This window comes from Atractosteus spatula, chromosome 27 (genome assembly GCF_055471065.1).
Source record: "Atractosteus spatula isolate fAtrSpa1 chromosome 27, fAtrSpa1.hap1, whole genome shotgun sequence".
Classification (NCBI taxonomy): domain Eukaryota; kingdom Metazoa; phylum Chordata; class Actinopteri; order Semionotiformes; family Lepisosteidae; genus Atractosteus; species Atractosteus spatula.
Window position 1 is genome coordinate 696,254 of NC_142732.1, and position 12,511 is coordinate 708,764.

Consider the following 12,511-nt stretch of genomic DNA (forward strand, 5'->3'; position numbering starts at 1 on the left):
TTTAGTTCCAAGTAGTTGAGCTGCCTGTGTTTCAGAGTGTACAGCTGAGCACTATGGACAGTCACTATGCAGAGGAAGAGTGTGGCAGCATGTTGAGGAAGAGTGTGGCAGCATGCAGGGGAAGAGTGTGGCAGCATGCTGAGGAAGAGTATGCCAGCATGCAGAGGAAGTGTAGGTTTGTGGAAACACTCCAGCACGCATACGGGGTTCAGAAAGCAGGTTACCTTGTGTGTTTAGGGCGTGGTCCGAGTTAGCAGCATGGTGCTGAAACAACCTGTATTGGGTTAGTGCAGAGAGAGGCAAAGACACAGCACAGCACAAATACAGCGCATAACGGCGGTCATAGGTTAGTCAATTAATTATCTTAGCTCATGTGTTCTTATTCAGGGGGCTAAGAAACAGGTTAGAATGTTAGACACCTTAATTCTACCACAGACTCAGAGCAATATCTATTTTACAGTGCTCATTAAAGAATTAATAATAATTAATTGCATTTGTTTTGTTTTAATTCCTAAAGATATAATGTGCACTACACATAGGAGGGGACGCACTTCATCTACCACTGAAGTACTGCCCCTCCAGGACGATGTGGAGCAGAAATTCAGGCCCAGCAGCCCCAGCATAGCAGATGAGAAACTGCTTCAGCATTTGAATTAAGGGAGAATATTACCTTCAGCAGACTGTGGAAGCCCACAGCGCAACACAAGCAAGACACCAGGGATAATATCTCTATTCTTACAAGTGGCACAATGAGAACTTCAATGACTGGGTAGTCAGGATCTCAGTTTAACATCTGAGCTGGAGGACAGCACCTCCTACACACAGTGTCATCAGTCAGTCAGTCACTATACAGAGACAATGGCTTGGAAAACCTGATCTAGAGGGAAGGACACCACCTACTGGTCTGGCAACACCACTCAGAGCAGCAACCTGCGTCTTCCTCCCATCCCAGCTCTGACAGAAGGGGTCAGACAGAACACATCAGGCTACGATGTGGTAATGCCACTGTCAATTTTCAATTGTATTTGCATTAGAAAATGTATTTTCTAACTTAGTGCTAATACTAGGCTTTGTACAGTATCTAACCATTTCATCTAATCAACAAAAAGTCAGTCAGGTAGCATGCGGTTGGGAGTTTCACAGATGTCAGCTGAACCTTAGAGTGACCTTCGAACTGACAGCCTGGCCCGAGAGAGCCACTGTTCTGCAGGTAATAGGTCATTGTACACAGTCAGTGACCAGACACCAGAAAATATATAGGTTAATGCATAACTTAGCAATCCAGTAAGTTACAAGTTTCAATATTAAGTGGTAACAAAAACCCAGTAATGGAAGACCACAGCTCTGCAGGACCCAGGGTGGGGACCCCTGCCATTGGCTGTCAAACGTGACCAACAGGAGGTGCTGGCTGCCCGGCCGCCAGTGCAGCAAACAGACTCCTCACCTGGCTCTCCACCAGCATGGCCATGTCCATGAACATGTCGTGCAGCTCCCGGATGCTGTTCTCCAGCTTGATGATCTCGTTGTGCCGGGTCTCGATCTCGTTCATCGCCTGCTTCGTGATGTTGGAGTCCATGATGATCTGGGGGGAGAGGGTGGGTACAGGAAGAGAGGCTGGTCAACAAAGAATCCACCTCCTGCTGACCGCTCCTGAACCACCAGGATAATAATAATAATAATATTGCTTACACTTATCCCCTGGGATCCCCTCCACCATCACCAGTGTGCAGCCCCACCTGGATGATGTGCCAGCAGCCATAGTGCGCCAGTACGCTCCCCACACACCAGCTCTCAGTGGGGATGAGAGCGGAGTGATGAAGCCAGTTCAAAGAGGGGGATTAGTACGAGGCCATGATTGGTAAAAGCCAGGGGGAAATTTGGCCAGGACGCTTGGATAATAATGACCACAGAGAGTCAGGACCTCGGTTGTACGTTTCATCTGAAGGACAGAGCCTGTCTAGAGTATAGTGTCCCCGTCACTATACTGGGGCATTAGGACCCACACAGATCGCAGGGAGAGCACCCCCTGCTGGCCCCACTAACACCTCTTAAACCAGCAACCTTAGTTTTCCTGGGAGGTCTCCCATCCAGGTACTGACCAGGCTCACACCTGCTGAGCTTCAGTGGGCTGCCAGCTGTGAGTTGCAGGGTGATATAGTTCAAGGGTCCAGGTCAGAAAGGTTGGAAAGAAACTCTAAGTGTATATGTTTATTGATTCGTTAACCCTGTCCAACAGTAACAATAACTTTTAGCCTGGAGTATGCAAGACATGTTCATAGGAACAAAATACCCATCCATTCAGCACTTACTGCTTGACAAGTGTGACTTCTGTCGCTCCGAAACTGAGCTCCTCACCCTGAAAACTGCCACCACCCGTCTCTGCTGAAATCCATGATTTAAACAGAGAACTAACATGGATATTCCACAGTAGTGCTTGCTAAATAAAAGACCATACACCTGGTTGGAAACAGAAACGAGTCCTGAAGACTGTGCTGTGGAGCTGTGCTCACTCAGGTGCTTCCCCCACACCCCTGCTTGCAGAAGAGACAGGGAATGTGACTGCAGTTCCCTGTTTTTAATCATCGCTTCCCAACGATCTCATGATCTGCCACACTCAGACACCTCCGATTTCATTGCTTAGATTTCTTACACAGCATGTTACTGTACTTTATCGGGAGTTAATCCCAGGTGTTCAGCAAATCTGAATCATTTCTATTTATAGGCGAGATGTACAGTATGTCTCCAGCTCTAACTTCCTTAATATGGAGCTCTGTGTCAAGCATTGACTCTTACACAAATACTTAACCAGCCACCTGGGATTTCTTAAGTCCACGCTGAGCCTGGAGTAGCTGTGGGTTAACTCTGCCATCACACACACCTCGCTCAAAACCCCATCCAGTTTCCTAGACTTGCATTCTTTTTCACCTCAGATTGTGTGACAAGTCTTTCAGTCCAGGACTTATTCTTCCTGTTATTTTCTATCGCTTTCCAGAGCATCACGGCTTTCTGTCATAGTACAGTGACATAAGTTTTTCATCTAACACTGAACAGCAGGAACCTTTCCAGATTTTATTTCATCCTTAACAGTTCTTTTGCTGTTGCAATTTACTTTCAATTTCTCTCTTGGCCTAATTATGTTTTACCTGTGCTTGCAGTACATTTAACTAGATCCTGTTGTTTTTAAAATAATTTTATTATTTTAGATGTTTGCTGAATGATTTGATACCGTTTTTTGTGGGATAAATTTGTCCTGTGCTTGAAGAATCTTTTAAACAGTTGCTATCCTGTCCCACTGTACGTCTCATTGCTTCAAAGTCTGCTTCCTGGAAACTACAAACGTTTGCTCTGGACTCAACCTTTTACAGTTTCCAAAAATACTTCAAAGCTACACCACATTATCCTCACAGATCCTTAAAGACTCTCAGTGTTCTGTTTGCCTCACTTCAGTGTTGCTTCAAAAAACAGGATCTCTACAAAAAAATCAGATTCTGCTAATGATATTCCTACAGGTTTTACTTAATCTTTCCTTTGTAGAGAAAGCTGAACTTGAACTACTACTTCTTTTGCATATAACTCTCTTCAAATCTAAACTTAAAACTTACCTTTTTATCAGGGTCTACATCCTACCGTCAATTTGTAAAAACCTGTAGCTCTTTTTTTCCATTTACTTTTCTTGTCTTTTTCTTTATTCATGATGTACATTGTCCTTGAGTTTGGAAAGTTGCTTTATAAATAAAAGTTGTCATTATTACATAAATTCTTAATTTCATTATACAGTGTTGAATTACAATTAATGCCTGCTTGCGGAAGTTGATACCATCCTCCTAACCTTGTACCTTTGGAATGTGTTGTTAATGAGCCTGATCCACACAGATTCCGAGACTCCTGATTCCTCAGGCTTTAGTTCCTGTATCTGAAGTCTTGTTTTGACCTACAGAGCTACACCGCCCCCCTCTTCAATCTCTCCTGTCTCCCCAGAGCAGGGCGTATCCACCAATGCGGCATTCAAGCCCAGTGGTTGCAGTCAGCTATGTTTCTGTGATTCCAGTAACACTGTAATTGCCTTCCAGTGTAGTGGCCGTACTGTACCTTGTTTCTAATAGCTTAGCTGATGCTTTGTCTCATTATTCTCTTTGGTTCTCCCTTGGTCTTTCCTCCCCATCTGACTTCATCGTGGTTTCTCGCCCTCCTGTCCCGGCTGGAGCCGTACTGTAACTGGAACCTGACTTTCTGCAGACGCCTGTACTGTATCACACAGGTCCCTGCTGTGAGAGTGTGTCTGCGCCACCTCCTGCAACGTGTCAGACTGACTTCTCACTACTTCTTCACCGTTTACCCACAAGCCAGAAACACTCAGTTAAAAAATAAAAAAAATGTCTAGAACTGCACTTTAAACTGTAAGCTCTGATAGATAAAGCCTTTAGCCAGCTGGTTTCTTTTCATAAATAATAATATAATCTCTGCCTGCTTGTACGGACGTTGACAGACAGCAGTATGACGAAGACTGGGCAGGAGATGACGTTCCAATCAGCTGCTAGTATCTAGCAGGGAGGGGAGGGTTGTGGTTGATCTCGAGGATCTCTTTATGGATCTAGATCCTTTACTGGGGGAGAGCCAGAACGCGGACAGAGCCGCTGGATTCTTCCTCGGGCTCTTCCTCATCACACCCATCTAGTGCCCCTTGTTTCAAAGCCATACTGTATAAACTCAATGTTGCTTTATTTGTGGTGTGAAATAGTTTTTCCTTCAAGGAGGGTGGGGGGGGGGGGGCAGAACTGATCAGATTTATGGAAACCCGTTGCCACCAGATTTCCAAACGGAATGGCGTTGCCATGGCTACGGTGGTGTGATGTACATATTAAGAACTCCCGGTGCGGACGGGAGAAAGCCCCGCTCCTCGGAGGGAGGAGGAGAGAAGAAAGACAGGAAAACTCATTCTGCTCCATCGGCATGGGATACAACCCAGTGGTGCTCTTACACAGGGCTCCAGAGGGCCGTGACAGGTTGGGAAGGGCCCAGCGTCACTGCAAACAGCTTCTGAAAAGCCTTCACACCCAGACAGGGGGATCAAAGAGGGCAGCTGGTCCGACAGCAAAGAAAGACGCAATTCAATTGTTTCCAAAAATGCAACTTAAAAGCCTCCGTTGAAATTCAGGACACATTAGATTAAATGTTCTTAAAGCCAGCTCTGTGAAATAAGTCAAACGTCAACGCAGACATCGAGGATCTTTTTGATTTGTCCTTAGAAATGTTTGTTTCAAAGACACCTGCCTGAATGGACATTAGAAATGTTACCCGTCCTTAAAAATGATCCTCTTGAAATGAAAACGTTTTTTTCTCAACATTCTGAAAAGTCGAACAGAGAAATAAAAATATTTTCATTTGCTGTTCTTTAGAGGCGTGTGATCACTGTGCAGCACCTGGAGGTGCAGAGCACATAAAAGGGGTTTGATGCATTTCATGGAAAACATGAAGGCTTCAGCTTGAGTGAAAAAAGGCTGTCTTATTTTCTCCCTGCGACATTAGAGGACAGGAGAGGTTTGAGGGGTTAAGCATCAGGCGCGATATCAGTTGGTTTTGCAGTGAGTCGAACGTGTGAGCTGGTAGTCTCACAAACTGAGCGCCTTCAAACAGGGAGAGATAATAACAGCAATTCCACACGTTGATGCAGCACATTCATCCACATCAATCCCAGAGGGCTTTGCAGATTTGGCTGGGCTGCCTTCCTGACTCACGGAGGCGCAGCCCCTCTGGGACGGCGCAGCGCCTCTGGGACGGCGCAGCCCCTCTGGGTGCGAAAACTTACATACTGTATGTAGACAGGCGCACATCTGTGAGATTGGAATTCAACCTCCCTCCTGAACCTCTCTTATAAACCTCTTAACTTAAAGAAAGTGGACAAAAAACAGAACCACAAGCTCAGGAACTTTTGAACAGTGTCAAATCTTTGTTTAATCACCGTAATCACCACCTGTAGTCAAAACCTCAGATATTTTACTGCTCAAGCGCGTAAAGACAGTGGAGCTCTGTTCTACTCATTTGTTGGTGTTCTTGATTAGCTGATGAATTAACTCTTCATTTAGTCAATGACATGGAGCCCTTGAGTTCCAGTTCTAAAGAGATATAGGCTCAGGGTGGCCTACAGAAAACATTGGCTTGTACTTTCTGGGACCCAGGAGTGAAAACTACGGCAGACAGGCAAGTGGACGATCGAGAGACTGGCGCTACCAGGGGTGCAGACGGGCAGCAGGACTCACCCCCGAGGTGAAGATGGCAGGGTTGTCGCTCTCCAGCATGCTTTCCAGCTCCTCGTTAGTCGTGTTCCTGCCAGCTGCAACGACACGCAAGAACTCCAGGTCAATGAGTTTTAATGATTTGAAGTCACATTAGCAGGAATTACATCAGCTGTCATTTTGATGATAAGTTCATAAAGAGGAGGAAGAGGATCAAGAATCAGATGTTATTAGAAGCACATTTGCTGGACTGAAACTGGAAACCGTTCTTTTACCCTAAGTGTTCACATTCATGGACTAAATAAAGACAGACAGTGGCATGTAGTGAAGGCTAATTTGGAGTCTTACACAACCTGGGTTGATATAATTATGCAAAGGAATTTGGTGTAGGAGATAAGCTATGATGATTTGCTCTGATGATCCTGAATGACCTGTTCTCATCTTAAAAATGTGTAGGTTTCTGGCAAAGTACAGTAAACCTGTTTAATAACCCTTCTCCCGGCCATAGTCAGCAATCCCAGAATACCCACCAGAGCCCACACTGCCCAGCTGGTCAGGTCGACCCAAAAGCATCAAGAAAGTCCTGTCAGCGCCAAGGTGCCCCTGTCTTCTCACAATTAACAACTCGAGCACGTAAGCGACGACCGCATCATTAATGCCTGCTCGTTCCCCGAAACAGCTGCTCCTGCACATTAGGAGGCTGAACCATTGTCAGACAGCCCAGCAACATCTGAGATGGAAGAACAGCAGAGGATTGCAAACTGGAGCGAGGGCATGGGTCACCAGGGTTAGAGCACATAGTCGAAGTGCAGAACAGAGACAGCACAGGAAAGCAAAGCTAGAGGCTTTCATTTTAGACAGCGAGAGGCTTTGATTTTCAATGTTTATATCTTGACAGGCTGCCTACCTTTAAAGCTTTAATGACTTATCATTAAGACAGCAACATTCCTTATCTAGTGCGATGATGTCTACAGCTTAAACAAGATCAATGTTATTTTTTACAGCTTCTGTTTTCTTAAACATACAGTATATATTTTCCAGGTGCTTGATATTAACGAATACAGATCCATGGTATTTTAAAACAAACTCCCAATTGCTTGTTTTTCCTAAAATACTTCTCCCACCCGTCACAGAAAACGTCATCCCTCTCCACGAACATTTGGGTCTGCTTGGTTTTGCATTCCTTGGCTGTGCTGTATCTATACTCTTTATCAGGGCAGCTGAGCTCAGTGCAAATCAATAAGGGCTCGCTGAATACTTTAATTACCTGCCTCTGCTCAAGGTCAATTAGTTTCACCCCCGCAACAGCTAATTGTGACACAAGTGAATTGCTTGTCTTTAATTTCAATGGATGTGCAACACCTGCTGCAGGAGAAAAAAAACAACAGAGGGCTTTGAATTTGGTCTTTTTCATCTACCTCTAGGGAAACACATGAGAGCTATTGCAATTCTCCCCCTAGTGGGGATCAGAATGGAGATCAATCACTGTCCCATCAGCAGCATCAGCACCTCCCTCTGGGAAATATACCCCCCCACTGCTGCCCCACACTCTCCCCCAGCACCCGGCTGGGTCAGAGCTTAGCTTCCACAGCTGCAGGGTCCTCTGCTGAGCGGGCAGCACACAGCTCTGACGGGGGTTCAGAACGGCAGGGAGGATGAGTGAATGATGTGCCCCAGAAAAAGAAATTGCAGGGCCCAAAATGAGGTCAGACAGGAGCTGTGTTCAGCTCTCGAATACAGGGAAACTGTAGGGAACTTTAATCCTACTTGTGGATTTCTTGTTCTGAAACACACACCAGGGGGTTTCAGAATGAACAGCAGTGTTTAAAACCGAGAACAGGAGACACTACTTTACACAAAGGGCTGTGGGAGTATGGGACAAGCTTCTGAGCCATGTTGTTGAAGCCGATACCCTGGCTTCTTTCAAGAACCTGCTTTATGAGCTCCTTGGATCAATTAACTACTAACTACTAAATGGACTACATGGACTGACTGGCCTTTTCTCACTGATAACCTTTCTTTTGCTCTTATGTATCCCTACATTTAAACAATACAAAGGGTAACTGCAATTGATGAACAGCCCAAACCCTAACTTTGCCATTGTGGTGCTGTGCTGTCACAAGGTTAGTAGGATTCCTTGTGCTCCATCCTCCAGATCAATTACAAATCCCAGGTCCTGACAGAAGAGACCCTGATTGACATCTGTTAAACAACCAATGATTCTTTTATTAGCCACTGACAGCAGGCACACAGAAAGCCCTTGAAAAAGATCAGCAAACTCCAGGCTTGTTTACTAGAGTGCGACAGGGGCACGATGACATCACGACCGAGAGCAGCCCGATGTCCGCAGGGAGGAAGAGCACAGCCCCGGGGACACTCACTCGAGCAGCACCGCCACGTCCTCCTTTCTGTGATTTAACAACCGCTGATCGAGCCAGTAGGCACGAGGGGGTGGAGAGAGACCGGGAAGAAAAGAGAGAGGGAGACGTCATGGCCTGACTGCAAGGGCTGAAAAACAGGTTCAGGCAGTTGGCGCAGTGGTGATTACTTTCATGGCCTGAATACTGATATAGTCTGTCAGTGACATTTCCAGAGTTTTGCTCCCTCTACTCTGCTCGGCTTTTAGCTCTCTGTTAGTGTTGCATGTAGCTCGTGCATGTGTGGCATCTTCAAAGCCTGCTGTGCATGAACAAGGATATAATATAAGACAGATCCTACATAGCAAACTCCCTTGCTTTGATTTTTTTACCCGGCTGTAATGTCCTGGGAATTTCAAGCACATAGCAAACCCTGTTTTTCTTGTAGTGGACACAGGCACGAGGTGTTGAATTAATACATAAAAAATGATGATGCACTAGGCGAGATTCAGTCAGAACTTCAACGTTGGAGAAGCACAAAGAATTAAAACTCACTCTGAAGGTAAAATTCAAAATAAGGTTTATTAAAATAAAAACAGAGCTTGGCTGTCCAAAGGTTCAGCCTGGCCTTTGTCAGCTTAGACATCATCTTCCTCGTCTTTATGCAAGACGTAGATAATCACATTTGCAAAGTTAACTGCTATCGTTGTCGTTACTAAAAAAATCTCCTATCAGTGAAACAAAGATATTAAACTTCCTAAGCAAGACTTCACAACACAGCTAGCCCTCAGTCCAGAGAAGGCATGTGTCCATGTGATCACGCCAGATCTGATTTTTCTTTTGTTGTTTTACTATCTTTTGGGCATCAAGTCTTCCTTGAATTCCTGCTTTTTCAAGGGTTCTAATTAGCAGAGTTTGCAATGATAATACCTTGCATTTATAAAGTACCTTTCATCTTAAAGTGATTTATACATACAGGAGGGCACAAATATCATCTACCTGTGAAGCGCAGCTCCTGACTGGTGACACACAGCAGCCCCGCTGCACAGCAGGTCAGGGAAAGGAGCGAGAAACTGATCTTTGCTGATCTGATACCATGCTCTGCAGACATGCCAACAGGCCATCACTTTAGGAAGGCATTAAACAACAAGCAGTGGAAACACCAGAAAAATGGCCGATGAGTCTGGACCACTGACCACTTCAAAAACAGCAAGCAAGAAAACCGCAGACACTGAGCTTTCTACCCATGTGGCATCTATCTCTGTCCAGGCCTCTTCTCTCATGGCATCCTGCCTTCTCTCAATTATTCCAGTTTCCTGAGAGAGGAAGTCATCAAAACACATCTCCCTTTGGTGCCATGAACCGCTGAGCCATATGAGAGGACGCCTTGCTCGTCTCTGGCAGCAGGGGATGCAATGTCAAGCAGGGAGGAATGGCCAGGTTTCAGGCAGCCTCAGGAAGGAGAGAACAGGCCACACGCGAGACTCAATTGTTCTGAAAAGGGTAACACGCTTAAAGGAAGTGCCATTTCTTTTTTTAATGAATGCATTTCATTTTGCATAGGTGAGGTTATGGTAATTAGTGCCAACCGAATTATTTTAACATTATTATAGGAATTAATAAAAGAGGAGATTCATTACACACATTGTGCCAGCACGTCTGAGGTGGATCTCAGAGGAATCTCTTCTCTGCAAGCTTCCAGTCTCATGGGCTAGAACTGGGTCTGACACATCACCTAATCATCTGCTGTCTGAGTTTACACTGAAATCATAAAGCCCTGTGTTTCAGAGGACATGTGAGTTCTGTCCTGGGGCTGGTGTGGGTTTTTCCGGTATGTCAGTAGGTTGGTTATTAAGGGGTTCCAAACTGGTAGGTAGAAATTTTTTTAAAAAAGCAACCAGAAAATTTTTAAAAATTCAGAAAAGCTTTTTATTTGCCTTAATCGCCAACCCATTCTGCTTCAAAGGGATGAGAGCAAAGGTGTTACGATCTGATTCTGAAAAGTTACATCAGCTTCCCTCCTCCAGTGCAACTGAAAAGTGCCTCACAGAGCACAGAAATCATGAGCACCACCATCGCTCCAAACGAGCCTGTCAACGTCCCAAACACTCAAGACCTCAGAGATTCCTCACCTCCTTCTTTTCTGACTGGTAAAACACAGCATCCCTCGAGAGTCTGACTCTGTTTCTAATATTGTATTAGCCATTGGAATATGACTGAACATGCAGATCAGGTCTTACAAACATTTCTCAGTGCCAGGGCTCCTGCAGGCGTGAAGCATAACCTTCTTCTTTAAACTGAAGTTCAAGGGGGAAATAGCGCCCCGAGTCAGATCCAAAGTTTGCGAGAGGATGCCTCTGGCACACAGGGGTGACGGGTAACAGGCGTCCACAGGGTTGATGAAGTGGGGGCTCCACCCTGGGGCCCACACTATGGGAGCCGCTGAGCTGCAACATCAAGCTGCCCGCTGTGACTGTTCTAGCGAGGCCTGCAGCAGCTACACACACAGATGTACATATAGACAGGGATCGATAAAGAGAGGGATTAAACACACAAATGACGTTGCTTGTTTGCATTTTAATCTAAACATGATATACAGAGAAAGTATTGGGACTGTGAAAAAAAAGGTAATTTTGGCTGTGTACTAATGAAATAATGTACACAATACAATAATGAGTATGGTGGGGTCACGGTGCAGGGAACTGAGGTCCCTGTCACTGTCATTTGCCCTGACTCCCACAAACCCCTCAGGGTGTCCCCGGGGTCCCTCAGTGAATCACACCATTGGGGTCTGAACAGCAAGTTCTACCGGTCCGTGAACAGAGTGGGACTGCGAGCGCAATGAGATCCAGGGCAGGCTTGACCGCGTCAGAGCCTCTTGCACTTTCACTGGTACGTGCGTGGCCTCACAGGGGTGACACGTGACATACAGCAAGGCAGGAGGACTGGAGAAGCTACAGAAACTGCTTGCCTGGAGGTTCAAGAGCAGCATTAAGCCAGATAGGCTGTAATCAACATGGGAAAGCCGTGCAGGAGGAGAGGGGATGATAGCCCAGTCAGTGACACTGCAGCAAAATGCCACTGAAACAAGCCCCACCTGATGCTGTCAGAGGTGCAGGTTTGGGGGAGAACACCCTTAAGAAAGAGGTACGATTGCACATTACAAATTGGATTAAGTACAGTGTGTAAGCACACCCCCTGCCAGGGTTGGGATTTCAAAACCTGCTGGAACAGAACATAATTAGACAGTAAAGGAAGATTCAAAAGCACTCCACTGCATGACTGAGCACTAGCAGAAGGACAAAAAACCAGCAGGGCCTGAAGTGAGAAGACAGGAAAAGCAGAATACACCTGCTGACAGCTCAGAGCTAGTTTGAATCCGTCTCAACAGGGACACAGAGGAACACTCCTGATTTTTGTAGAAGCAGTTTTTACATACAAGCCTTTTCTCAACTGGTTTATCCAGTAAAGGGTGGTGGGGGAGCTGGAGCCTTCCCTGACAGGGAGCAGGCGAAGGCAGGACAGGCCCTTTACAGGACACTAGTCTATCGCAGGGCAGACGCACAGACACACTCACACCAGAACCAATATTTCACAGAAGCCGATAAACCTACAAGCATGCTTTTGTTTTGTGGGAGGAAACCCATGGCAACACAGGGAGACCATACAAACCCCATGCAGAAAGCATACCAGGTCCAGAATTGAACCCAGAGCCCCATTACAAGGCTGCAATGCTGACCACTGCTGAATGCCAAATGAGAGGCAATGAGATCGGACTTTCTCTCTGAACAACACCCCACTGCCTCACAGTGAGAGCAGAAGCTCCTGGGAAGGACACAGTCCCATGATGCTGAATAGGAGTGCACTTATTGAGTTTGCAAAACAGTGCTCATTGAAGCACCTGGGCTAAATCTCTTAAAT

General features: G+C 45.8%; 1 protein-coding gene across 2 annotated transcripts in view; it reads right to left on the reverse strand.

Moving 5' to 3' along the window:
- Nucleotides 1-12,511, reverse strand: part of stx1a (syntaxin 1A (brain)) — a 102,528-nt gene that overhangs the window by 18,857 nt on the left and 71,160 nt on the right. For both annotated transcript variants that reach the window (XM_088906638.1, XM_088906639.1), the window contains exons 7-8: nucleotides 6,258-6,331; nucleotides 1,445-1,582 (exon numbers count right to left, since the gene is read on the reverse strand). In XM_088906638.1, the coding sequence (XP_088762764.1) occupies nucleotides 1,445-1,582; nucleotides 6,258-6,331 (212 nt within the window). The remainder of the gene's footprint in view (nucleotides 1-1,444; nucleotides 1,583-6,257; nucleotides 6,332-12,511) is intronic.